The sequence below is a fragment of the Microcaecilia unicolor genome, chromosome 3 (assembly GCF_901765095.1).
Source record: "Microcaecilia unicolor chromosome 3, aMicUni1.1, whole genome shotgun sequence".
Taxonomy (NCBI): domain Eukaryota; kingdom Metazoa; phylum Chordata; class Amphibia; order Gymnophiona; family Siphonopidae; genus Microcaecilia; species Microcaecilia unicolor.
Window position 1 is genome coordinate 517,454,903 of NC_044033.1, and position 27,647 is coordinate 517,482,549.

Below are 27,647 nucleotides of genomic sequence, written 5' to 3' on the forward strand. Positions count from 1 at the left end.
CACCAGTCCCGCTTCCCACCACCGGCTCTGGCACAGACCGTATAAGTCTGCCCAGCCCTATCCCCGCCTCCCAACCACCAGCCCCGCCTCCCGATCTTGACTAAGCTATCTTGAATGCCTAAAGGAGAGAACGCTCTAGAAACTCCAGGGATCTTTACCATTACAAGAACATTTCACCATGCATGGTGAAGGGAGGGGGGGAACTCTTTAAAACTGAACATATCACTTACTCCATAATACAAAACCTGTGTTCTTTTAAAGAAGATATATTTATTCAGAGGGGGATTAAAGAGATTGCTGCCCGTAAGAACCCAAAGTTCATATACAAATGTGCATTATTGAAATTACATGTTTTTCATCTGTTAGAAAAACAAAATTGGAGAGCATCCCATTTTGAAAATAGCAATGGATATACACTCAAACTGAAATTAGCAACTCCAGTGCCCCTTAAATCAATGCAACAAGCATTTTGAGCTGAACTACCATGATATCTATGAATATATTCATTGGGAAAAAACCATCAACATTCATTTGTTTCAAACCCAGATGGCTCGATCACCTTTGAAGTACAGAGCATGGTTGTAGAGCCTACATTTTCACAGTTCTCTTATAGGGGGAATAGAAAAAGATCACTACTGGAGTTAGCTGAAGAATTTTAGTTTTTTTCTTAATCTTACAAAGAATTATGAACTGAAAATAATACCGCCCCTCCTTTTTTGCTTTTGTGGAGGAGTGGCCTAGTGTTTAGGGTAGTGGACTTTGGTCCTGGGGAACTGAGTTCGATTCCCACTTCAGGCACAGGCAGCTCCTTGTGACTCTGGGCATGTCACTTAATGCTCCTTTGCCCCATGTAAGCCGCATTGAGCCTGCCATGAGTGGGAAAGCGCAGGGTACAAATGTAACAACAATAAAATAGATACTATTGGAGATTCTACATGGAATGTTGCTACTATTGGAGATTCTACATGGAATGTTGCTATTCCACTAGCAACATTCCATGTAGAAGGCTGCGCAGGCTTCTGTTTCTGTGAGTCTGACGTCCTGCACGTACGTGCAGGACGTCAGACTCACAGAAGCAGAAGCCTGCGCGGCCACATTGGTGATCTGCAAGGGCCGATGTTGCTAGTGGAATAGCAACATTCCATGTAGAATCTCAAATAGTAGCAACAGTGGAGGAGTGGCCTAGTGGTTAGGGTGGTGGACTTTGGTCCTGAGAAACTGAGTTCAATGCCCACTTCAGGCACAGGCAGCTCCTTGTGACTCTGGGCAAGTCACTTAACCCTCCCTATTGCCCCAGGTACAAATAAGTACCTGTATACAATATGTAAGCCGCATTGAGCCTGCCATGAGTGGGAAAGTGCGGGGTACAAATGTAACAAAAATAAAATAGATACTATTGGAGATTCTACATGGAATGTTGCTACTATTGGAGATTCTACATGGAATGTTGCTATTCCACTAGCTCCATGTAGAAGGCTGCGCAGGCTTCTGTTTCTGTGAGTCTGACGTCCTGCACATACGTGCAGGACGTCAGACTCACAGAAGCAGAAGCCTGCGCGGCCACATTGGTGATCTGCAAGGGCCGACTTCTAGTGGAATAGCAACATTCCAAGTAGAATCTCAAATAGTAGCAACAGTGGAGGAGTGGCCTAGTGGTTAGGGTGGTGGACTTTGGTCCTGGGGAACTGAAGAACTGAGTTTGATTCCCACTTCATGCACAAGCAGCTCCTTGTGACTCTGGGCGAGTCACTTAACCCTCCATTGCCACATTGGGCCTTCCATGAGTGAGAAAGCATGGGGTACAAATGTAACAAAAAATCAGTTAAAGCCACTGAGAATTACTGTAGTGTATGAATGAACTGATTATTATTATTTTTTTTTTTGCACATTGGGTATTACGGTAAATTATTTAAATAAATGATGCTTCTCGTTCTGGCAGAAATTCAATAGTGTTTTTTTGTTGTTGTTGTTTAATTATTTTGTATCTTGCATATGAAATTCTTTTCCTTCTTTTAATTTAGGCCCACTGGGAAGGTTTGACAGGCAGGATTACATTCAACAAAACCAACGGTTTAAGGACAGATTTTGACTTGGACGTGATCAGTCTGAAGGAAGAAGGACTGGAAAAGGTACCTGAGATGTTCTACATCACTTCAATTGTAATGTGAAAAATAATTAATAGATAAATGATTGTTAACAAGTACTTCTGGTACTTTTCCCCTGGTGGCCCAGCTATTTCATGTTATATTTAAGTTACATAAATATGTAGGACTGCATTTGCATGGTCAAGAATAAGAATAAGGAGCTTAGTCAAGATCGGGAGGCGGGGCTGGTGGTTGGGAGGCGGGGATAGGGCTGGGCAGACTTATACGGTCTGTGCCAGAGCCGGTGGTGGGAAGCGGGACTGGTGGTTGGGAGGCGGGGATAGTGCTGGACAGACTTGTACGGTCTGTGCCAGAGCCGGTGGTTGGGAGGCAGGGCTGGTGGTTGGGAGGTGAGGATAGTGCTGGGCAGACTTATACGGTCTGTGCCAGAGCCGGTGGTTGGGAGGCAGGGCTGGTGGTTGGGAGGTGAGGATAGTGCTGGGCAGACTTATACAGTCTGTGCCTGTGCCAGAGCCGGTGGTTGGGAGGTGGGGCAGACTTATACAGTCTGTGCCCTGAAGAGCACAGGTACAAATCAAAGTAGGGTATACACAAAAAGCAGCAAATATGAGTTATCTTGTTGGGCAGACTGGATGGACCAAGCAGGCCTTTTTCTGCCATCATCTACTATGTTACTATGTAATTAAACTCTGGAATTCGTTGCCAGAAAATGTGGTAAAGGTGGTTAGCTTAGCGGAGTTTAAAAAAAGGTTTGGACAGCTTCCTAAAGGAAAAGTCCATAGATCGTTATTAAATGGACTTGGGGAAAATCCACTATTTCTGGGATAAGCAGTATAAAATGTTTTGTACTCTTTTGGGATCTTGCCAGGTATTTGTGACCTGGATTGGCCACTGTTGGAAACAAGATGCTGGGCTCGATGGACCTTTGGTCTGTCCCAGTGTGGCAATACTTATGTACTTATGTAAGGTTCATTTTTAGTGAATGATTCTAAAAGCAACCCTATGCATTGCATTCTGTAATAAAGCAGGGAGCAATCATTATTTCTTTTAACTCTCCAAGCTGGTTATGGACTTGCTGTTAGAATACTATCACTCTCCAATAGTGCAAGTAATATTTAAGTAATACTAAATCCTTATCTATATGAAGACTTTTACAAAATGGAGGAAAAAGGACTTCAGAAGCTCAGAATCTGAGCTGCTCAGCAGTGGCGTAGCAAGGGGGGTGGCGGGAGGGGCGGTCCGCCCTGGGTGCCAGCTCGGGGGGGGGGGGGGTGCTCCCTGTCAGCTCCCCCCCTCGGCACGTCGACACCCCCCGACCAGCTCCCGCACCCTACCTTTTAAAAGAATATCAGAATCCGCTGACGCAACTTCCTATTTCCGCAAGGGCGGGACAGACAGAGCGAGAGAAGGCCCGACGGTCCACATTTCTTTTACGTGCAGGGCAGGCGCGAGGGGCTGCGCCTCGCCTCGGATTCCGACATTCTTTTTAAAGGTAGGGTGCGGGAGCTGGTCGGGGGGTGTCGATGCGCCGGGGGGGGATGTCATCGTGCTGCACCCGGGGGGGGGGGGGTGCAACGGTGAACCGCCCCGCCCCAGGTGGCAGCCCCCCCTGCTACGCCAGTGCTGCTCAGTTGTTGGACTAGTAACTGAGCAATTTCCTCACAAGTCCTTAAAAAACCCCTCCGTATTTGTTTTATTGTTATCTTCAAGTCTTCAAATCAAGGGACTGTTCTTCTCCAGACTTTATTTTATCATTTTCTTTTATAATAAAAACTTTACTTTACTCAGTTGAAACTTTGAGAACTATACTTATCTCTGTCATGTAGCTGATGCGCAATACAGTATTACACCGTTTCACGTCAGGCTCCCTCAGAAGCGGCATATTATTTCGGCATCCATGGTACCCTGTATATAAAAAAACTTAGCTGTTAGCTTTAAATGGTTCTAACTGGCTTCTCTACTTGCTAATATGATGTATCCAACACAGAAACCCACCCTATCATCTTGTTTTTCTGAATTTTCCCCCTGCTGACGTTCAAAATGGCCACCGTTTTTTATATTTCAACATTTTTATTGATGATACTACAAAAGGTACAACAATATTTCCTCATAAACTGGAGTAACATAACATATGCATAGATATACTAGATCAATACACCCTTAAAACGTCCCGCTGTGTACCTTCTACAACCCTCTGCTCCTTCTGCTTTCAAAATGTACAGTACTGGTTTACAGTGATTCTTGCAGATTACCTCTTGGGCAGCGAGGAGATTTTATGTTCACACATGCAGTTTTTCAAGACATTTTTAGGCCAGACTCCGTGCCATTGACGCTGGATTGCTGCGACTCCTTAGGTTGCGAGATGTTTACCTACACCATCTAGTTTGAGTTCCTGTGCACTGAGTTGTGCTCTATTATTCGCCAGTGCTTTCTGCAAAAGGTTTTTGCAGTCGAAAAAAAACTAGCGATATGATCTGAAAAGCTTTTTCCCACAGGAACTTGCTTCAGATTTGGTTGGTGGCATGACTTGTTGAGATGTTCCATTTGGCATGGTCTGATCTCAGTAGAAAATAGCTTGAAATCCTTTTGTGCTTTGCTGGACTGCAGCTTCAGTGTTTACAGATACGTGAAGGGAGTTGGCCACGTGAACTATAAGACTTCCCTCCCACAAGGGGGTATAAAAATCAAAATTCTACTAGTAAGACAACCTTGCTGCCACATAGTCAGCAGGATTTGAACCTGCGCAGGGAGACCCCAATGGATTTCGAGTCCATCGCCTTAACCACTCGGCCATGACTACTACCTGGCACTGGGTGTGCTCTGCAGGAGTCTGTGGTTATGACCCAGTAAAGGCTTCTCCTCTGCACGTGGTGAACATGAAACTAATCTTTGTCTGAACACCATGAACCTATGGGCAAACTCTTTTCAATTTAAACTGAATACTGAGAAAATGCACTGCCTTATCCTTTCATCTCAACACAATAAGTCCAAACCTTCAACTCTAATTACCCCAGAACTTACCCTCCCAATCTCAGAGAGCCTAAAAATACTTGGTGTAACTATCACTTGAAAGCCAATTAAGTTCCACTACAAAGAAAATATTCTTCTCGTTGTGGAAACTTAAATGAATTAAACCTTTCTTCCCAAGAGAAGTATTTCGTAATCTAATACAATCAATGGTATTAAGCCACTTAGACTACTGCAATGGAATTTACGCAGGTTGTAAAGAACAAATTACAAAGAAACTTCAGACCGCCCAAAACACTGCAGCCAGATTAATTTATGGTAAGTCCAAATTCGATAGTGCTAAACCTCTTCGAGAGAAAGTGCATTGGTTTCCAATTAAGGAGCGAATCATCTTCAAAATCTGTACCCTCTTTACGCAGAAGCCCCAGGATACATGACCAGCTTAATTAACCTACCTTCCAGGAATACATCCAGATCATCCCGTTCATACTTAAACCTTCATTACCCTAGCTGCAACGGCCTCAAATATAAATCCACTTATGCTTCCACCTTCTCCTTTATTAGTACTCAACTATGGAATGCACTGCCAAAAGCTGTAAAAACTATTCACAATCGTCTTAATTTCAGGAAATCACTCAAGACTAGCTTATTTGGAAAGGCCTATCCCAAGGATTCAACATACGTCCCTACATCCTGCAACACTACTACTACTTAACATTTCTAAAGAGCTACTAGGGTTATGCAGCGCTATACAGTTTAACGAAGAAGGACAGTCCCTGCTCAAAGGAGCTTACCATCTAAAGGACGAAATGTCAAGTTGGGGTAGTCTAGATTTCTTGAATAGAGGCAGGTGTTTAGGTGCTGAAGGCGACATTGAAGAGGTGTGCTTTGAGCAAGGGAAATGAATGGACCATTTTGGACACTCTTAACCTTCCCTCCTTTTTCCCTGTATACCCTGTTCTTTTAATGCTCCCTGATCACTACACTATATTGTATTTGTAAATTTACCAGTTTGGTGATTGCCTCTACGGTTTGATGTAAGCAACATTGAGCCTGCAAAAAGGTGGGAAAATGTGGGGTACAAATGTGATACATAAATTGATATGTTGGCAGGATTTAATGACAATATTTAACCCCTGAACACAGTCTTACATGGAAGGCTGACCTCTAGACGTAGTAATGTAAGACTACCACCAAAGCTCACGCTAGCCATTTCAACTTGGAGTCGCTAGTGGGGTTCACACCTACCCGAAACACCACACTGGACCATCAGGGAACTAGCAGTGGACCCTGGCTTTAATTAATCCAGGACAACATCACTGAGAACCAACTTTACCATCCCCAGTGCCACAAGATAAGGAAAGCTAAGAATAGATGGGTTACAGTTGGCTCAAATAGATTAAGCTTGTGACACGTGGAGGGGCATAATCGAACGGGGTGCCCAAGTTTTCCTGGGGCCATCCTCGCAGGATGGCTCCATGAAGGGACGGGGAAACCCATATTATTGAAACAAGATGGGCGGCCATCTTTTGTTTCGATAATACGGTCGGGGACGTACAAATCTCAACATTTAGGTCGACCTTAGAGATGGTTGTCCTGGTTTTCGGCGATAATGGAAACTGAAGATGCCCATCTCAAAAACTACCAAATCCAAGCCGTTTGGTCATGAGAGGAGCCAGCATTCGTAGTGCACTGGTCCCCCTGACATGCCAGGACACCAACCTGGCACCCTAGGGGGCACTGCAGTGGACTTCAAAAATTGCTCCCAGGTGCATAGCTCCCTTACCTTGTGTGCTGAGCCCCCCAAACCCACTCCCAACAACTGTACACCACTACCATAGCCCTAAGTGGTGAAGGGGGGCACCTACATGTGGGTACAGTGGGTTTCTGGTGGGTTTTGAAGGGCTCACATTTACCACCACAAGTGTAACAGGTAGGGGGGGATGGGCCTGGGTCCGCCTGCCTGAAGTGCACTGCACCCACTAAAACTGCTCCAGGGACCTGCATACTGCTGTCATGGAGCTGGGTATGACATTTGAGGCTGGCATAGAGGCTGGCAAAAACGTTTTTTAATTTTTTTCTTTGAGTGTGGGAGGGGGTTGATGACCACTGGGGGAGTAAGGGGAGGTCATCCCCGATTCCCTCCGGTGATCATCTGGTCAGTTCGGGCACCTTTTCACGGCTTGGTCGCAAGAAAAATGGACCAAGTGAATTTGCCCAAGTGCTCGTCAGGGATACCCTTCTTTTTTCCATTATCGGCCGAGGACGTCCATGTGTTAAGCATGCCCCAGTCCTGCCTTCTCAATGCTGCCGACACGCTTCCATGAACTTTGGTTGTCCCCGCGATGGAAAGCAGTTGAGGGCGCCCAAAATCGGCTTTCGATTATGCCGATTTAGGCGACCCTGGAAGAAGTACTCCCATCTCCCGATTTTTGTCGGAAGATGGGGCGCCCTTCTCTTTAGAAAAAAAGCCTGAAAGGTATTCTCCCTCCTATCTATGGCCTCTGTCTAATTATTTTGCTACACTGGAGCATTATGATGTTCTTAAATTAAGAACTGAGGTAGAGCCAGTGACCAAGAAGATAACTCAGACCAAAAGTCACCCCCAAACTACTGATAAATCAGATGAAAAAAAAAAAAATAAATAAAATTCTTGCTGCTAGGTGACTTCATTATCAGAGGCATTGTCTTGAAAACACAGTCCCGGTGTCCAAACCAAGTGAAATGCCTTTCGAGCTTCTCAGCTAGCAGAAACTACAACCAAATACTGAGTGGCACCAACAGTAAATGATCTGCCTAACAATAGCACACTTGGAGTACAGAGAGTCTTCCAGAGGTTGGGGGAGGGGCTGTAGGTTACATAAGTACATAAGTACATAATTAATGCCATACTGGGAAAAGACCAAGGGTTCATCGAGCCCAGCATCTTGTCCACAACAGCGGCCAATCCAGGCCAAGGGCACCTGGCAAGCTTCCCAAACATACAAACATTCTATACATGTTATTCCTGGAATTGTGGATTTTTCCAAGTCTGTTTAGTAGCGGTTTATGGACTTGTCCTTTAGGAAACCGTCCAACCCCTTTTTAAACTCTGCTAAGCTAACCGCCTTCACCACATTTTCCGGCAATGAATTCCAGAGTTTAATTACACGTTGGGTGAAGAAACATTTTCTCAGATTTGTTTTAAATTTACTACACTGTAGTTTCATCGCATGCCCCCTAGTCCTAGTATTTTTGGAAAGCGTGAACAGACGCTTCACATCCACCTGTTCCATTCCACTCATTATTTTATATACCTCTATCATGTCTCCCCTCAGCCGTCTCTTCTCCAAGCTGAATAGCCCTAGCCTCCTTAGTCTTTCTTCATAGGGAAGTCGTCCCATCCCCGCTATCATTTTAGTCGCCCTTCGCTGCACCTTTTCCAATTCTACTATATCTTTCTTGAGATGCGGCGACCAGAATTGAACACAATATTCAAGGTGCGGTCGCACCATGGAGCGATACAACAGCATTATAACATCCTCACACCTGTTTCCATACCTTTCCTAATAATACCCAACATTCTATTCGCTTTCCTAGCCGCAGCAGCACACTGAGCAGAAGGTTTCAGTGTGTTATCGACGACGACACCCAGATCCCTTTCTTGGTCCGTATCTCCTAACGTGGAACCTTGCATGACGTAGCTATAATTTGGGTTCTTTTTTCCCACATGCATCACCTTGCACTTGCTCACATTAAACGTCATCTGCCATTTAGCCGCCCAGTCTCCCAGTCTCGTAAGGTCCTCTTGTAATTTTTCACAATCCTGTCGCGAGTTAATGACTTTGAATAACTTTGTGTCATCAGCAAATTTAATTTCTAAACTACTACCCACCTATGGAAAGGGAGAGGAATGACTACATAATACAGAGACATCCTATATAATAAAACTCACCCTCAACGTTCTGAGGACACTGACGTCACTGTCAGGTCCTCCGGGCACTTCCTTCCATTTCGAAGCCTTCGTGGTGGTGAAGCCACCGAAAACACTGTGTTGGGGCCCTGCCCTCGCGTCAAACGTGATGACATCGAGGGCGGAGCAATGGCGTCAGTGGCTTCACAACCAACGAATCAGAAGATAGAAGGTGGCGTGCCGAAGACCGCAACAATGGCGGTCAGTGCCTTAGGAATGCCGAAGGGGTGAGTAGGGAGGGGGGGAGGTTCAGAAGGAAACCGTGCTAGCGCCCGTTTCATTTGTGCAAGAAATGGGCATGTTTTACTAGTTTTTTAATAAGTAGCTTAAAATCTGGTGTCAACGAGAAGGTTTCAAAAGGCTCTACTGTAATGATGGGCTACATCTTTCTGTGGCAGGAAAAAAGAGATCCATGGGGAGAAGTTCAGACAGTATTTTTCTAGCCATTTAAACTAGAAGGGGGGGGGGGGGAATAAGTAGGAAGCAGGGGCATTCAGGAAGTGTCCCCCATCAAAAGCATGACAATGCAGGGGATGATAAAGTTGATATAACAAACCATTCCTTAGCAACAGATGGAAAACAATGAGCACAAATGCTGTAAAGTGGATCTCCCTTTTCTCAGCGTTTGCAGCTCTCCACAACCTGAAGAACACCCTCCAGTACTGCTCCTTTTTTTTTCTCAGAACAATGAAGCTTTTTATTGCATAGGAGGGGCTTCCCTCCTTCCCTCAGTTGTGGCACCAAAACACAAAACAAAGCACAGTTATCGTTCACCTTTCTCAAGCCGGTTAGTTTCCCAGTCCAGGCTTCCACAGCTGCTTCCTCTCCCTCCCTCCTGGGGGAGAGTAGCAGCAAATAATAATAAAAAAAAGAAAAATACCCTGTTCAGTGTAGCGGGGTTTTCCAAAACACAGTTCACTTTTAGCCAAGCTTTACCCCACTGCTCAGTTTAGCCAGGCTTTCAAAACACAGTTCAGTTCTAGCCAAGCTTTCCAAAACACAGTTCAGTTCTAGCCAGGCTTTCAAAACACAGCTCAGTTTAGCCAGGCTTTCAAAACACAGTTCAGTTTAGCCAGGCTTTCAAAACACAGTTCAGTTCTAGCCAAGCTTTCCAAAACACAGTTCAGTTCTAGCCAGGCTTTCAAAACACAGTTCAGTTCTAGCCAAGCTTTCAAAACACAGCTCAGTTTAGCCAGGCTTTCAAAACACAGTTCAGTTCTAGCCAAGCTTTCAAAAACACAATGGCTCTGCGCGGGCTCAAAGCCTAGGGTCCCACCCTCTTGGTCAGTCACACTCCTACCTGACCTCCTCCCGCTTGACCCGGCTTGGCCCCGCTACTTCCTTGGCTTTCGCTGAGCCAGAGCTGAAAAGTCCATCGGCTCTTCCAGGGCGCTCTCCGGTTCAGTCAACTCCATAGGGCAAGGCTCACTCTCTGCCTCTCTCTCCTCAGGAGCCCAATCCATATTCTCTTCACCCCGCCCCTCTCCCAGCTGCTCACCCTTTTCTTCATTAAAGTTCTTTGGAGTCCCTTCTTTCTCCACCCACTTGTTCCACCACCTCTTCCACCAGGTTGGAGAATCAGCCTTACTCCTTCCCCTGCGGCCCTCCTCTGGTGACTCCTGGGAATGCACATAGTTTCTCTTATCCCCAAGTTCCCTTTGGGCATGCTGGGAGTTGTAGTTCCTTATTTCTAGTTCTTTCCTGGGGAATGCCTGCCTGTAACGGGGGTATTCTTGCTTAGCCCAGGGTTCCCCTGATGCATGCGGGGAGTTGTAGTTTATTGCTCTCCTCTTTTCTTTCTGTTCCCCAGAGCTGCCTACATACTCTTTACATACCCCCCCCCCCCCCTTAAACTTCTATCCCCCCATTCTTTCTCATTCTCCTCCTCTACCCGGGACAGGGCATCAACATTTCCTAAACATCGCCCGGGGCGATGCTCCACGGAATATTGGAAAGGCTGTAACGCTAAATACCAGCGCATTAGTCTCCCATTATTATTCTTCATCAGACTCAGCCATTTCAAGGGAGCATGGTCCGTTACCAGCTTAAATTTTCTCCCTTCTAAATATACACTACACTCCTGCACGGCCCATCGTATGGCCAAACACTCCTTTTCTATGGTGGAGTAATGCTCCTCATGAGGCAGGAGCTTACGGCTTAGGTAGAGCACCGGGTGTTCCTCCCCTTCATGCTCTTGGGATAGCACTGCTCCTAACCCCCTCCCCGAAGCATCTGTTTGAAGGACAAAGGGCTTTTCAAAATCAACTGCCTTCAGCACAGGTTCCTGGCACAGGGCCCTCTGCATCTGTTCAAATGCCCTCAACTCCTCCGCTCCCCACCTCAAGTGGTCCGGATTCTTCCCTCTCAGCATGTCAGTTAAGGGAGTGGCCATTGCGGAAAAATGAGGGATGAACCTGCGGTAATACCCTACCATCCCCAGGAATCTACGCAATTGTTTCTTGGTGTTTGGTCTGGGAAACTCTTGGATGCTTTTAACCTTATTCAATAAGGGCCGGACCTCTCCCCTTCCCACATTATACCCTAAATACTTCACCCGGTACTGCGCAAAATAACATTTTTTGGGGTTCAGGGTGAGATCTGCCTCCCTAAAAGCCTGCAGCACTGCCTCTACCTGGTTTAAATGGGTGTTCCAGTCTCCACTATGTATTACCACATCATCCATATATGCGGCGGCATATGCCTGATGTGGTCGGAGAACCCTGTCCAGCAACCTCTGGCAACTTGCAGCTGCTGAATTAAGGCCAAAGGGCAATCTTTTGAACTGGTACAGGCCTATGGGCGTACTAAAGGCGGTCTTAGCTTGCGCCCCTGGCGTCAGGGGAATCTGCCAGTACCCTTTTGTCAAGTCCAGGGTGGTGAGATATTGTGCAGATCCTAGCCTGTCCACCAGCTCCTCAATATAGGGCATGGGATATGCATCTGCTTGAGAGATATTATTAAGCTGGCGGAAATCTATGCAGAATCTCCACTCCCCTTCGGGTTTTGGTACTAACACCACTGGGCTTGACCAGGGGCTATTTGACTCTTCGATTACCCCGAAGTCTAACATTTCCTGGACCTGTTTTATCACCTCCCTCCTTTTCATGGGGGACAGTCTATATGGCTTTTGCCAAACTACTTTACCCCTTTCCGTTATGATGTCATGCTCCACTAGGTGAGTATTTCCAGGGCAGGCCGTCAACACATCCTCAAACCCTTTCAGGAGCCTTCCTATCTCTTTCTTTTGTACTTGTGTCAACCGGGGATTAACCCCTGGTTCACCGGGCTTGAAAATATCTCTTATTTGCGGTCCCAACTCCTCTCCCTCCTTTTCCTCCCCCCGGGTCTGAAAGCCTACCCTTGCTACCCAGGGTTTCATCAGGTTAACATGGAAGGGTTGGACCTGCCCCTTTTCGTTCGCCACCTCATATGTAAGAGGCCCTAGTCTCCTCCTCACCACCCAGGGACCCTTCCACCTAGAGGCAAACTTATGAGGATCCTCCGAGATTAGGATAAGGACCCTATCTCCTATTACAAACTCCCTCTCACGAGTACCCTTATCATAATATTCCTTTTGACGATTTTGGCTCTGTTCAAGCCTATCCTGAGAATATTCCTGTAACTTATCTAATCTGGTCCTCAGATCCTGTAGGTATTCGACCACTGACTGATCGGAGGTGTCCGGGGGTACCCAGTGCTCCTGCAATATATCTAAAATTCCCCTGGGCCTCCGGCCAAACATTAGTTCATAAGGCGAAACACCTAAGGAGTCCTGCACCTTCTCCCTGTAGGCATATAGCATGAAGGGCAACAGCTGGTCCCAACCTGTCCTATCCTCGCCTAAGGCTTTCTTTAACATACCCTTTAAAGTTCTATTAAAACGTTCCACCATCCCATTTGTTTGCGGATGGTAGGCCGCTGTACGGATATGCTGGATCCCAAAAGCCTCCCACACTTGCCTTAAGGTACTTGACATAAAGTTGGACCCCCTGTCAGTCAAAACTTCTTGGGGGAATCCCACCTCACAAAAGATTTTTATCAGTTCCCTGGCAATGCCCTTCGCTGATATGCTTCTCAAAGGTATGGCCCAGGGGTACCTAGTGGCCATATCCATAACCACTAAAACATAGAGGAAGCCTCTTTGAGATTTTGTTACCGGGCCAATAATATCCATTGCGATTCTCCTCCCCGGTTGTTCCACTCTAGGAAGGGGTTTTAAAGGTGCCTTAGGCGGTAGCCGGTCTGCCACCTTCTGACAGTTGGGGCAGGACTTGCAATACCTCTCCACCTCCCCATAAACTCCTGGCCAATAAAACCGGCCCAATATCTGAGTCAGGGTAGCTTGGGAGCCCTTATGCCCCCCCAAAGGGTGATCATGCGCGAGCCTTACTACTAGGGGATGGAAAGCTTGGGGGACTACTAGCTGTCTCCCCACTTCAGAGTTCTCCCAATTGGGTACCCTGCGATATAGAATGTCCCCCTCTATCATGAACCCGGGGCTTCCTGGCCCGCCCCCTGTCGGGCCCGTTCCCAGGCATATTCTAAAGTAGGGTCCGTGGCCTGCTCCCTATGAAACTGGGGAAACTGCTCGCTCAATTCTTTCGGGGCTACTGGCAGATAACTTTCTTTTTTTGCCTGCTCCAAGGCCTCCCGTCTGCCCCTCTGCTCCTTTTTTTTCAAAGCTTTCCCCTTTCTCTCTTTTCCCGGCTCCCCTAAGACCTCCCCTTGAAAAGGAAAAATACCTCCTATTCCCTCTTCCTCAGCCTCAGGGTCTCGCCGAGCCTGAGAGCGGGTAGTGACCAACACTCTTTTTTCACTAATACACTCGGTAAAGGGGGACCAGTCCCTTCCCAAAATCATTTCCTGTGGCAGTCTGGGCAGAACGGCAATGGCTATCTCTATCTCCCCTGTGGGCCCCTTCACGTGAACCCTATGGAGGGTATAACGAGTACTGGCCCCATGTATACATTGAATAGCCACTGCTCCCTCATAGGTATCCTTACCTCCTGTCCTCCTCTTTCTTATTTGTTCCCATAACCTCCTAGAGATCATGGACTGGTCTGCCCCGGAGTCTAACATGGCTACAATCGGTAAACCCTCAACCTCCACCTTAGCAGTATACCGAGGCCTAAACCCTTGGGCAACCTGCGAGGTCCATCCCTCTCGACCTGGGCAATCCCTCCGGAAGTGCCCAGTCTTCCCACACTTATAACAGATTTTTCCTTCATACGAGGGGGCCTTTTTTCCAGGGCCTGAGGGCACTACGGGCTTTTTACCACCCCAGCCGTAATCGGGTTTCCCCCCCTGGGGATCTGTCTTAAAGAAGGAACTTTTGGAACCCCAGCCTCCCCCAGGTCGGGGTTTCCCACCCTCCAGGTCGGGTCCTCCCCAATGTTGGGCTTCCAAATAACATTCCAACCCGGCTGTCACGGCCTCCACCGTCTTACAGCCCCTTTGGACCAATCCTGCCCTAATCTCCCTGGGAAGGCCCTGCAGGAATTGCTCCACTACCAATTCTTGAAGAATCTCTCCCGGGGTGTGGCGCTCAGGTTCCAACCATTTTTTTACCAAGTCCCTCAGTTTAGTGGCCACCGATTTAGGGGTTTCCCCCTTCTCCCATTTAGTGGACCGAAACTTACGCCTATAAGCCTGGGTACTCAGTCCATACCGGTCTTTAATGGCCTCTCTCAACCTCCCATAGTTGGCAGCGTCCCCAGGAGCCAAGTCTCTAAAGGCTCCTAGAGCCTCCCCAGATAATGAAGGCACTAACCGCATGGCCCACTGCTCTTGTGGCCATCCTGCGGCCACTGCCACCCTCTCGAAGGTGGTCAGGAAATCATCTACATTATCCTGCTCAGACAACTTTCCCCAAGTAAGTGAGTTCAGGGATAAAGGTCCTACCGCACCGCTTCCTCCTGGCCCCTGTCCAGTTGCTCCGGCTCCACCGCCCCTGGGAGCCTCGATCCCTCGCTGAAAAAAGTCCTGGAGCATATTCAGCACTGGTTGTTGCTGCTCTCGTGCCGCCGTCAAGGAGTCTTCCACCATCCTCCCCGTCAGTTCTTGCTGTTTCTGGAACTGCATCATCATCCAAGCGAAGATCTCCTTGGGGTCCATCCTTGCTCCGGAACAGCGACTCCTGGTGGGGGAAAAAAAACAGAGGACACCTCCAAGTGCGGCTTCACTACTTATGTTTCCCCTTTACTAGGATCCCTTTATTTCCCCCAATCTAGGCCCCGCTTACCGGAACCCCAGACGGGTCTGCGCCTTTCTCAGCGTTGGCCCCTCCGTCGGGCTTTTCTGTCCTGCTGGCTTTGGCCTCCTCGAGCGACAGGTCCGCGAAGCGAACCCACTCCTGACACCAATTGTAAAGTGGATCCCCCTTTTCTCAGCGTTTGCAGCTCTCCACAACCTGAAGAACACCCTCCAGTACTGCTCCTTTTTTTTTCTCAGAACAATGAAGCTTTTTATTGCATAGGAGGGGCTTCCCTCCTTCCCTCAGTTGTGGCACCAAAACACAAAACAAAGCACAGTTATCGTTCACCTTTCTCAAGCCGGTTAGTTTCCCAGTCCAGGCTTCCACAGCTGCTTCCTCTCCCTCCCTCCTGGGGGAGAGTAGCAGCAAATAATAATAAAAAAAAGAAAAATACCCTGTTCAGTGTAGCGGGGTTTTCCAAAACACAGTTCACTTTTAGCCAAGCTTTACCCCACTGCTCAGTTTAGCCAGGCTTTCAAAACACAGTTCAGTTCTAGCCAAGCTTTCCAAAACACAGTTCAGTTCTAGCCAGGCTTTCAAAACACAGCTCAGTTTAGCCAGGCTTTCAAAACACAGTTCAGTTCTAGCCAAGCTTTCCAAAACACAGTTCAGTTCTAGCCAGGCTTTCAAAACACAGCTCAGTTTAGCCAGGCTTTCAAAACACAGTTCAGTTCTAGCCAAGCTTTCCAAAACACAGTTCAGTTCTAGCCAGGCTTTCAAAACACAGTTCAGTTCTAGCCAAGCTTTCAAAACACAGCTCAGTTTAGCCAGGCTTTCAAAACACAGTTCAGTTCTAGCCAAGCTTTCAAAAACACAATGGCTCTGCGCGGGCTCAAAGCCTAGGGTCCCACCCTCTTGGTCAGTCACACTCCTACCTGACCTCCTCCCGCTTGACCCGGCTTGGCCCCGCTACTTCCTTGGCTTTCGCTGAGCCAGAGCTGAAAAGTCCATCGGCTCTTCCAGGGCGCTCTCCGGTTCAGTCAACTCCATAGGGCAAGGCTCACTCTCTGCCTCTCTCTCCTCAGGAGCCCAATCCATATTCTCTTCACCCCGCCCCTCTCCCAGCTGCTCACCCTTTTCTTCATTAAAGTTCTTTGGAGTCCCTTCTTTCTCCACCCACTTGTTCCACCACCTCTTCCACCAGGTTGGAGAATCAGCCTTACTCCTTCCCCTGCGGCCCTCCTCTGGTGACTCCTGGGAATGCACATAGTTTCTCTTATCCCCAAGTTCCCTTTGGGCATGCTGGGAGTTGTAGTTCCTTATTTCTAGTTCTTTCCTGGGGAATGCCTGCCTGTAACGGGGGTATTCTTGCTTAGCCCAGGGTTCCCCTGATGCATGCGGGGAGTTGTAGTTTCTTGCTCTCCTCTTTTCTTTCTGTTCCCCAGAGCTGCCTACATACTCTTTACAATGCTCACAGTCTAAGTAAAAAAGGTTCAGGATTTGTAAGCCTTGAGGTTTGAGGCAGACTTGCATATTGTTGATATCATAGAGACATGGTTCAATGAACCCATGTATGGGCGCCACAATACCGGGCTATAAGTTAAGTAGTATAATCTTTTTTAGAAAGGAAAGGGAAGACCGAAGGGGTGGATGAGTAGTGCTTTATGTGAATAACAATATTAAAGTGACTGAAATGCAGGGAACCTGGGGAAAAGAGGAAGCAATATTGATCATCCTGCAAAGGGATGATGGAAACAGGATACTGGGCTAGATGGACCATTGGTCTGACCCAGTATGGCTTCTCTTATGTTCTTATGAGGTTGGAGGAAAGAGACTAATAAGCACAGCTCAGGAGAAAGACCTTGGGGGGATAGTGTCCAAGGATATCAAGGTGGCAAAACATTGTGACAAGGCGGTGACCATAGTCAGAAGGATGTTGGGCTGCATAGAGAGAGGTATAACCAGCAGAAGAAAGGAAGTGTTGATGCCCCTGTACAAGCCATTTGTGAGGACCCACTTGGAGTATTGTGTTCAGATTTGGAGGTCATAATTTGCTAAGGACATAAAAAGATTTGAAGCGGTTCAGAGAAAAGTGACAAAAATGATATAGGTGTAACCCCTTGGTTGAGTTGGTCTAGGCAGCTGCCTTGATTATGCCCAGGATAGGTGGACAGCAGGGGTGCACACTATTATTTATTTGTTGGGACCTAGGATATACCTAGGAGGCCGAGCAAGTTCTGCACCAGACTTTCTCACATTCTCACAATGACGTAGAACACACCTGCTCTTTTGCTGAAAACCAGAACCTTTACTGTCCTTCAGTTGGCGAGAGTACAGCTTCAACCATTTCAATACAGATGGTCAACTATTTACAATAGCTTTCCCTTCGCTTCCAATCAAGCACAAAAATTACAAACAACTTCTCATTATTCTCCTTGTTGTTACTCAAACCACACCCTGATTTGGTGAAGGTTTGGCTTGGCTTTGTACAGTTCACTTACTGGTACACTTAAGCAGACGTTATCTGTGATTAAAATTTAATTATTTGGTAAACACTTACAGGTTTCTTGGTGGCTAGATGATAGACACTGTGGCTCTGCAGTGATGAAACTATCAGATGGTAAATAATTATTTTCTCCTCCTGCCTGACATGGGTGAAATATCAGGATGCCTGGAAGACAAAATTGGTATCCTGAATGAATCCTCTCTCCTTCTTCCTTGGACTACATAGGGGTGGAAAGGGTCCACATACCTTCCCACTAAAACAAGCTATAAATCAGATTTTGGGTCTGTTACTTGTCCTTTGGTCTTTGAATCTTTGCTCCTTTAGCAAATGCCAATTAGTGCCAACCCATGGTAGGGTTACCATACGTCCGGATTTACCCGGACATGTCCTCTTTTTGAGGATATGTCTAGGCGTCCGGGCGAGTTTTGCCAGTCTGCCCATTTGTCCGGATTTCTGGACAAACGGGTGGGCGGGCGGCGGACCTATCCTAGCCTCCCCTGCCCTTCCTTACTATCTACTGCCCTGGTGGTCTAGTGCATCCTGTTGCTGTGTGACGGTCTCGGGATTCAAATTTGCAGCCGAGAATTGAAGCGGCCTCGCGAGACTTCAACTCTCGGTGGCCATTTTGAATCTCGAGACCGTCACGGCAACAGGATGCAGGGCACGGGCAGTGCTCCAGGCAGGAAAGATGGGGCTCTTTCCTGCCCCGAAGAGGTCACTAGACCACCAGGGCAGTAGATAGTAAGTAAGGGGAGGGGAGGTGACGGGGGGCAGGGGAGGGGAATATGTGACCTGGGGGAGGGGAGTTGACAGGGGAGGGGAATATGTGACCCGGGGGGGAAGGGAAATATGTGACAGGGGGCGGGGTGAGAGCGTGAAAGGGCAGGGCGAGGATTCAAAAGGGGCGTGGTGTGGGCGGGACAGGGGCATGACATGTGTCCTCTTTTTCAGAGGGCAAAATATGGTAACCCTAACCCACGGGCGTATGGCAGGCTAATTCTGCTTTCAGATTACTGCATCGGGCTGGACAGGCAGGATCTTCTTCTTGGTATGGGTGAAAGGCGAGAGATGGAACACAAGACAAATTTGGTGGGCAAGCAGGGAGCTTGTAACACATAAGGGCGGAGGTCTCTGCTGGCACTAGACTCTTCCCCAAATTTTCATTAACCCTTCTACCCTTCCTTAAATTTCCAGAGGCTTCTACTCTCTCTCTCTCTCTGGAAGCTTCTAGTGTGAACATGTGACTTCCTGACAGGTGTAGGAACAGGAAAAAAACAACAGATTCACTGAAAAGCCACAACTGAAGCTGGCTCCAAGCTGTCTATCTGCCGAGTGGATAGAAGCCTAGAGATGAGAGCTGAGATAAAATGTAGGCGGCTTCTTCCTATTGGCTATCAGAGCTGCCAGCAGTGGATGCACTAACTTAATGGACTGAATAAACTCTGCACTGCATAAAGAATTTGAAACAGTTTAAACTGCTGTTAAAATTCTCATGATGTTACATAGTCTTTGCGCCAAAAGACCTATGAGAAGAGACTTGAGGACCTGAATATGGTATCTTAGAGGAAAGGGAGGATAGGGGTGACAATGAGATGAAATAGATATTTAAATATTTGAATGGTATTAATATGAAAACCGACCTTTTCCAAATAAGGGTATGTGGTAGAACCAGAGGACATGAATTGAGGTTACAGGGAAGCTGACTTAGGAGTAATGTTAGGAAGTACTTTCTCACAGAGAGGGTGGTGGATGCCTGGAATGCCCTCTCCAGAAGGTGGTGGAGACAAAAAGGGTAACAGGATTCAAGAATGCCTTGGGATAAGCACAAAGGATTCCTGTTTGAAAGAAATTGAATCAAGACAGCTCAGCTGTGCTTAAGCAACAAATCCAGTAGTTGAGAATTAAAGCTAGATTTGGCCAGACTTCTCTGGGCTGTGTCCCAGTCATGGCTAGATAGCTCTGGTTGGGCTGGAGTGGGCTTTGACAGCAACTCCAGTAGTTCAAAATTAAAGCTAGTGTTCTGCAGACTTTTGAGGTCTGGACCCTGAAAATAGCAAGGGCAGCTGAAGGTTAAGTGTGCATATGCTGGGCAGACTGAATGGACCATGCAGGTATTTATCTACTGTCATTTACTGTGTTACTACATCACTGTGTCACTGCTTGTCTCTGGGATTGGTAGCATTGAATCTTTCTGCTTCTTGGGATTATGCCAGGTACTTGTGACCTGGATTGGCCACTGTTGGAAGCAGTATACTGGGCTAGATGGACCATTGGTTTGACCCAGTATGACAATCCTTATGTTCTTATGTGCTTAAAAATCAACATGAGTTCTTCTTTTTGAGGACTGTCAACAGATAACGTTCAGTGTGGAATGAAATTAATCATAAGCTATCTTGAGCGCTAGTTCAATAAGAAAGGGAATGAGAAACAGTTAATAAAAACATCTGAATCAAAAAATCACACTCAGTTGCATTGTGCTGTGCCGTTTCATCTGTTTGCTTTGCATTTTCGAACCAACAAGAGTAGAGGTTGACCAATAGACAAGTCCAACTCAGGAGGTAGTGCTTGAAAGGTGCTTTATTGGTTGCTTGAATCCAGGACCCAACACAGTCCGTGTTTCGGAGTAACAAAACAGCTGCCTCAGGGGTCACAAATGGTGTTCTTAAATGACATTTATAAATATGTCATTCATATAATAATATATAAAAACATACAATATTTGAATAAACAAACACATATAAATGAAAATACACAGCTTAAAATTTAACCTAAAAATATTAAAAGCAAATATGTTGTTTCAAAAATATAATGTAAGTAAAAAGTAACCTTTGAAATATAAAATTCAAAAAACATTAATAAAGCAATAAACAATATACATATATGGAATAATATACATATATAAAAAATATACATTTGTGAAAAAATATATCAGTGGACGCATAAGAAACAACTAAGTGTATTGTGGCATATATCTGAAAACCTATCGTGAAAGATAAATGAAACATGGTAATGGGTTTATAAGAAGGTGATAGTACATGAAATATGGACATGCTGTGGATTGAGTACAATGTAAGAAGCAATGAAAGAGGAAGAGTCATAGAAGGAAGAAAACCTAGTACATCATATGACAATTTTTGAGGTATAAAACGAGAAGACACCAGATTGAAAATGGATGACAACTTCCACCGACCAATGTTCCAGTGCGGACTAGAAAACAGTGGAAAAAACTTGAAGAGCATCATAAAGAAACCTAAAGACCATCATAAAAAAACGTAAAGAGCATCATTAAAAAACATATTTCCTGTACTATCACCTTCTTATAAACCTATTACCGTATTTCATCTTTCACGATAGGTGTCCAGATATATGCCACAATACACTTAGTTGTTTCTTATGAGTCCACCGATATATATTTTTCACTAATGTATATATTTTATATATGTATATTTTTATTGCTTTATTCATGTTTTTTGAATTTTATATTTCAAAGGTTACTTTTTACGCACATTATATTTTCAAAACAACATATCTGTTTTTAATATTTTTTAGTTTCAATTTAAGCTGCATATTTTCATTTATATTTGTTTGTTTATTCAAATATAGTATACTAGTAAAAAAAGGCCCGTTTCTGGAACGAATGAAACGGGCGCTAGCAATGTTTTCCTGGGAGTGTGTATGTTTGAGAGAGAGAGAGCCAGAGTGAATGTGCAGGTGTGTGATAGAGTGAGACTGTCTGTGTGACAGTGTGTGTGTGAGAATGAGAGTGTGTGGCAGGGCCCCCTCCCCTGTTCCTAATGCCCCTCACCCTGTTCCCTCCCCTCCTTTTCCTCCTCCTCCCCACACTTTGGGTTCCTTAAGGCTTTCAAAAGTCTCTGTACCCCCGTGGCCCTAACGCCCAGTATCCGGATAACCCACCGCTTTCCTCCTCACCCGTCCCCCAAGATGTAACACTTTCACGTCCTTCATTTTTTTTTTTAAGTGTCCTATCTACCCTGTGTCCAAATGGCCGGCATTCAGATTGTGTTCCTCTCGTAAATTGTCATTTCTTTCATTCATTCAGAACTTGCCCCCCCCCCCCCCCCCCGAACACTTTTGGTTCCTTCAGTCTTTTAAAACTCTCCTATGTACCCTGTGTGCTAATGGCCAGCATTGAGATTGTTTTCCTGTCCCAAATTTGCATGTCTTTCAGTCGTTCATAACTCCCCCCCCCCCCCCCTTCTCCAGTTTAACACTTTTGTTTCCTTCAGTCTTTTAAAACTCTCCTATCTACCCTGTGTCCTAATGGCCAGCATTCACATTGTTGTCCTAATGGCCAGCATTCACATTGTTTTCCTTTCCCAAATGTTCATGTCTTTCAGTTGTTCAGAACTCCCCCCTCCCCCCATTTAACACTTGCGGTTCCTTCAGTCTTTTAAAACTCTCCTATCAACCCTGTGTCCTAATGGCCAGCACTCAGATTGTTTTGCTTTGCCAAATTGTCTGTCACTGACCTCAGTGTGTGCCTGCCTAGCAGACCACTTTCGGCAGGCACGGTCCCAGGCACATCCTGTTGGAGGTGAGAATTATTATATAGGACTAGTAAGAGGCCCATTTCTGGAGCAAATGAAACGGGCGCTAGCAAGGTTTTCCTCCCCAACACCCCCCCTTCTCCCTCCCTCCCTACCTACCTACCGACCCCTTCGTTGTTCTGACGCCATTGCTCCGCACCTCCTGAACGCACCGTATGCCATTGCTCCTCCCTCGACGTCATCACGTTTGACGCGAGGGCGGGGCCCCGAGACTTGGCGATTTCGGTGGCTTCACCACCACGAACCCTTCAAACCCGTCTTGAAGGAAGTGACGTCAGTGGCTTGGCTTCACTGACGTCAGTGTCTTCAGAAAGTTGAAGGTGAGTTTTATTAAATAGGATATATATATGACACATTTATATGTCATTTAAGAACACCATTTGTGACCCCTGAGGAAGCCGTTTTGTTACTCCGAAACACAGACCATGTTGGGTCCTGTATTCAAGCAACCAATAAAGCACCTTTCAAGCACTATCTCCTGAGTTGGACTTGTCTGTTGGTCAGCCTCTACTCTTGTTGGTTCGGTTTGGTTGTCGTGGAAGTTTTTTCCTGCTTACTGTTCTTGCTTTGCATTTTCCTCCATCTAAATGTTTCCCCCAATATTTTGCAGCCTTTTTCCAATTCTTTAGTCTTCCCAGACTGAGTTAAAGGGGCAAATTCATTTCCAGGAAAAGTTAGGAACCATAAAAAAAAAATGTTCATCCCTCTATTAAGTTATTCTTAGATGTGCTTTATGTTGAAGAATTAAGTTCTGCATAGAATATTTAGGAGCCTGTTAAACTCTAGTAATTCTGTGTTATCATTTTGCCCCTTAATGTCAGACCTTGCCAGCCGTGCTTTGTGAATTATACTCGAAATAAGTACAGTAAGCTGTAAAATCACGATAGCCAGTAGAGGTTAATAAGAAGCGATAGAAGTCCCGGCTTTGAGAGTACAATCATTCTTGCCCTCTCCCTTTTTACTACTAACATCATTTCTATAGCCCTACTAGACAAACGCAGCGCTGTACACTTGAACAGTCCCTGCTCTAAAGAGCTTATAATCTAATCAAGACAGTCAAACAGCACTAATGAGGGAATTTCTAAGGCGGTTAGCTTAGCAGAGTTTAAAAAGGGGTTGGACGGATTCCTAAAGGACAAGTCCATAAACCGCTACTAAACGGACTTGGAAAAATCCAAAATTCCAGGAATAACATGTATAGAATGTTTGTACGTTTGGGAAGCTTGCCAGGTGCCCTTGGCCTGGATTGGCCGCTGTCGTGGACAGGATGCTGGGCTCGATGGACCCTTGGTCTTTTCCCAGTATGGCATTACTTATGTACTTATGTACTTATGAATGATAAAGCATACATGGGTACTGAACAAGTGAATAAGGGTTAGGAGTTAAAAGCAGCATCAAAAAGGTGGACTTTTAGCTTAGATTTGAAGACGGCCAGAGATGGAGCTTGACGAACCGGCTCAGGAAGTCTATTCCAGGCATATGGTGCAGCAAGATAAAAGGAATGGAGTCTAGAGTTAGCGGTGCAGGAGAAGGGTGGGGATAAGAGAGATTGACCCAGTGAACGGAGTTCCCTGGGAGGAGTGTAGGGAGAAATATGAGTGGTGATGTACTGAGGAGCTGCAGAGTGAATGCACTTGTAAGTCAATAAGAGGAGTTTGAACTGTATGCGGAAACGGATAGGGAGTCAATGAAGTGACTTGAGAAGACTAATATGAGCATAGCGTCACTGGTGGAATATAAGTCGTGCAGCAGGATTTTGAACAGATTGAAGCGGAGAGAGATGGCTTAGCGGGAGACCTGTGAGAAGCAATTTTCAATAATGTAAGCAAGGGGTGGTAAGAGTGTGGATAAGGGTTTTTTTATACTGTGCTCAGGTACACTGATAGAGACAGCAAACAATTTACAAAGCGTTTATTCTCCTCCATAGATTGGAACGTGGGATCCAGCCAGTGGTCTCAACATGACGGAGAATCAGAAAGGAAAGCCAGCAAACATCACAGATTCTCTCTCCAACCGATCGCTGGTCGTAACCACGGTTCTGGTGAGTAATTGTAGCTGGATGCCTTTTCCTAAAACACAGATGCACGAGCAAATGATAGAAAACCTTTTGCTAACTGCAATAGTAACGAAGAGCATGCGATGTATTTTTCCAGTTATTTAGCAATTAGTGCAAAAGGATGAGCAGCAGCACCAATTAAGCCATAGATTTTTACTGTAGTTACTTCCTTAGTCTCCTCGACATGAATTTTAGTGTCATCTCAGTTGGTTAATAATTTAGTCCTAGGCATTAATTACTGGTCTCTCCTAGTGTAAGTTTATTACTAGTCTAGGCAAAATTAGTTCGTAGTGTTGGTAGTGGAAGTGCTTCTTCTCTGCCTTTAGGGAAAGTAGGCACGCGTGATTTTAATGCTAAACCAATCTATGCTCAGAATAAATGGCATTCAATAAAAAAACAACCCTTAACTGAGAGAGTAGATCAGAAATCCAAGTCAAGTAACTCCCCTTCTCCCAAAAAGATGTGAAAGGGAAGTATAGGGTCAGATTCTATATAAAGAGCCTAAAAAAATCTGCCTTAACGTATTCTATAAGCGATGCCTAGATTCAGGCACGGTCATAGGAGCCAACTTTTCAAAATGATCGGGGGTGCTGAATTTTTTTTTTACAGGCAGTGCGTTCTCTCACCCCCCCCCCCCCCCACCTTAAAATCTTGTCTGCTGCAGTCTTCACCTGGGCAGTGGCAGCGCCACTCATAGGCTGCCTGCAACCTGCACCAGGACGTCTTCCCTGAACAGTCCCACCCCTCAGTCCCCCTGTACTGTGCAAATATAAAGAGATGCAAATTTCAAAAACTGACATATTTCAATCACTATACTATAGGTTAACAAATACAAATAAAACAAAAAATGGAAACTATGATATCATTTTTATTGGACTAAATACATTTTTCAATTAGCTTTCAAAGGCCAAAACCTCTTTCTTCAGGTCAGCGTCCCGCCCTCATTTCCTGTTTCCGTAAGGGCGGGACGTTGAGAGAGAAGGGGAAGGCTGAAGGCGAGCCTGCTCTGTTCTGCTTCTTTTGCAGTCACGACTTCAGTCAGGTAAAATGAGTTTTAAGCGCTGGCTGGGCGGCAGCAAAGCAAGGAGGGCTGTTGAGGGAGAAGAGGGAGGGCAGGTCAGGCTGGGGACGTTGGAACCGGAACTTCGGATGACTGACGGACGGCAAAATATCGGGGGTGCTCGAGCACCCACAGCACCCACAGAGTTGGCGCCTATGGGCATGGTATATAGAATACGCTTAGTTGTTATCCCAGCGCTTAAAACTAAGTGCGTCCATTTACACCAACGAAAATGTGGCATAAATCCCGGCACGTAGATTTGCACGCACTGGGCCATATTCTATAAATACACGTGTACATTTGGGAACGCGTACAGAATGTCCATTTCTACGCTCATAGTCATGCCCCCTTTGAACTGCGCGCATTTGAATTTAGGTGCAGTTCATTACAGAATCCACTTAGCGAGTTATGCATATAAATTCCATCATTGCCAATTAGTGTTCATTATTGCTTCTTAAGTGCTGGCAGCTTGTTAAGCCAATTAAGTTAGGCAGGTTGTTATAAAATATGCCTGGATTTTTAAAAAAATATTTTTTATTGCGTTTTCAAAAATACAGCAAACAAAAGAAAAAAAAAAACTTATACTATACAAGACAATGTTATACATTAAGCTGAGATCAAACATTAGGCAATACAATTAGACAGCTGATGACAGAAAGAGGTCGAGAGTTTTCCATTTATGAGAAGTCATAAAGTCCACTGCACTAACCAGTAGGCTACTCCTCCACTAGCAACATTCCATGTAGAAGCGGTAATGCGGCCATGCAGGACGTCAGACTCAAAGAAACAGAAGCCTGTGCGGCTGCGTAGTTGATCTGCAAGGGCAGGCTTCTACATGGAATGTTGCTAGTGGAATAGCAACATCAACATTCCATGTAGAATCTGAAATAGTGGCAACAGAATCTCAATAGTAGCAACATTCCATCTAGAATCTCCAATAGTAGCAAAATTCCATGTAGAATCTCAAATAGGGAAAGGGAAATGGGACTTGATATACCACCTTTCTGTGGTTTTTGCAACTACATTCAAAGCGGTTTACGTGGTATATACAGGTACTTATTTGTACCTGGGGCAATGAAACCCAGTTCCCCAACTGTGTGCCGCAGCACCCTGGTGTGCCACAACGAACTCTCAGGGGTGCCACAGCACATCGCTCCCTACATTCTCCCGCAGGTCGGGCGTCTGCCGCTTCCTACTTCTTCCCCCGCTGCTGCAGTGCTGGCAGCTTACCTTTTTGGGCCGTCCACAATTCACACAGGCATTGTGGGGACTGCCCTCTGCCATGGCTGGCCCTCGCAACAGGAAGTTGCATCAGAGAGGGCCGGATGCAGCAAACTGTGAAGACCCCGGAGTGCCTGTGTGAATCACGGACGGCCCGAAAATATAAGCTGCAAGCATTGCAGCAGCGGCAGGGGAAGGAGAAGGAAGCAGCAGCAATCCTGGACCTGCAGGAAGGAAGTTAGCGGTGTGCTAGTGTGAAAGAAGTGGGCTGCAGGGAAAGGGAGACCCATGTGGCCAGGGGGGTATGGAGACTCATGGGACCGGGGGGGGGGGGTGCCGCAAACTGAAAAAGTTTGGGAACCCCTGCACTAGGCCCTTTTACAAAGCTGTGGCAAAAGATGGCCGCAGCCGGAAAATGGCCGGCTAATGCTGCCATTAGCGCGCGACCATTAACAAAAAGTAGTGCGTGAGCCCTTACCACCACTTATTTTGTAGGCGCTAAGGACTCACGGGCTAATCCTCCATTGATCAATTAGCGTGAAGTAATGTAGCTGCACTAAGGGACCTTTTACTAAGCAGCAATAGGGCTAACGCACAGGTAGTGCGCACCGCCAAATCTACACTACCGCCAGGGTAGCGCAGGCACCTGGAGGTAACTTCAAAGTTGGTGCGCACCGTTTCCCTCAGTAGAAATTATTTTTATTTTTTCTTCTATGTGGGACATTCCCAGCGTTAATTGGCTGCATAATTACTGCATGAGTAGCGCATGAGCCCTTACTGCTAGGTAAAATGGTGGCAGTAAGGGCTCAGGCAGTAAATAGCTGTGCGCTACTTTTAATTTTAGCGCAAGGCCATTTTCAGCCCCATTACAAAAAGCCCTTTTTCCCAGCTGTGGTTAAAAAAAATGGCCCAGCGTGCGCCAGTTTCATGCATCCAGACTACCATAGGACACCAACCGGGCACCCTAGGGGGCACTGCAGTGGACTTCACAAATTGTTCCCAGGTGCATAGCTCCCTTA

The 27,647-nt window shown here is 46.1% G+C and overlaps 1 protein-coding gene and 1 non-coding gene across 2 annotated transcripts in view; one reads left to right on the forward strand and one right to left on the reverse strand.

Moving 5' to 3' along the window:
* GRIK2 (glutamate ionotropic receptor kainate type subunit 2) overlaps positions 1–27,647 on the forward strand; it is a 989,144-nt gene that overhangs the window by 470,215 nt on the left and 491,282 nt on the right. Inside the window, exons 8-9 of the mRNA XM_030195188.1 lie at positions 2,022–2,129; positions 24,219–24,332. Coding sequence (XP_030051048.1) covers positions 2,022–2,129; positions 24,219–24,332 — 222 coding nt within the window. The remainder of the gene's footprint in view (positions 1–2,021; positions 2,130–24,218; positions 24,333–27,647) is intronic.
* Positions 4,824–4,905, reverse strand: TRNAS-CGA. Its single transcript has one exon. It is a non-coding gene; the product is annotated as a tRNA-Ser (tRNA).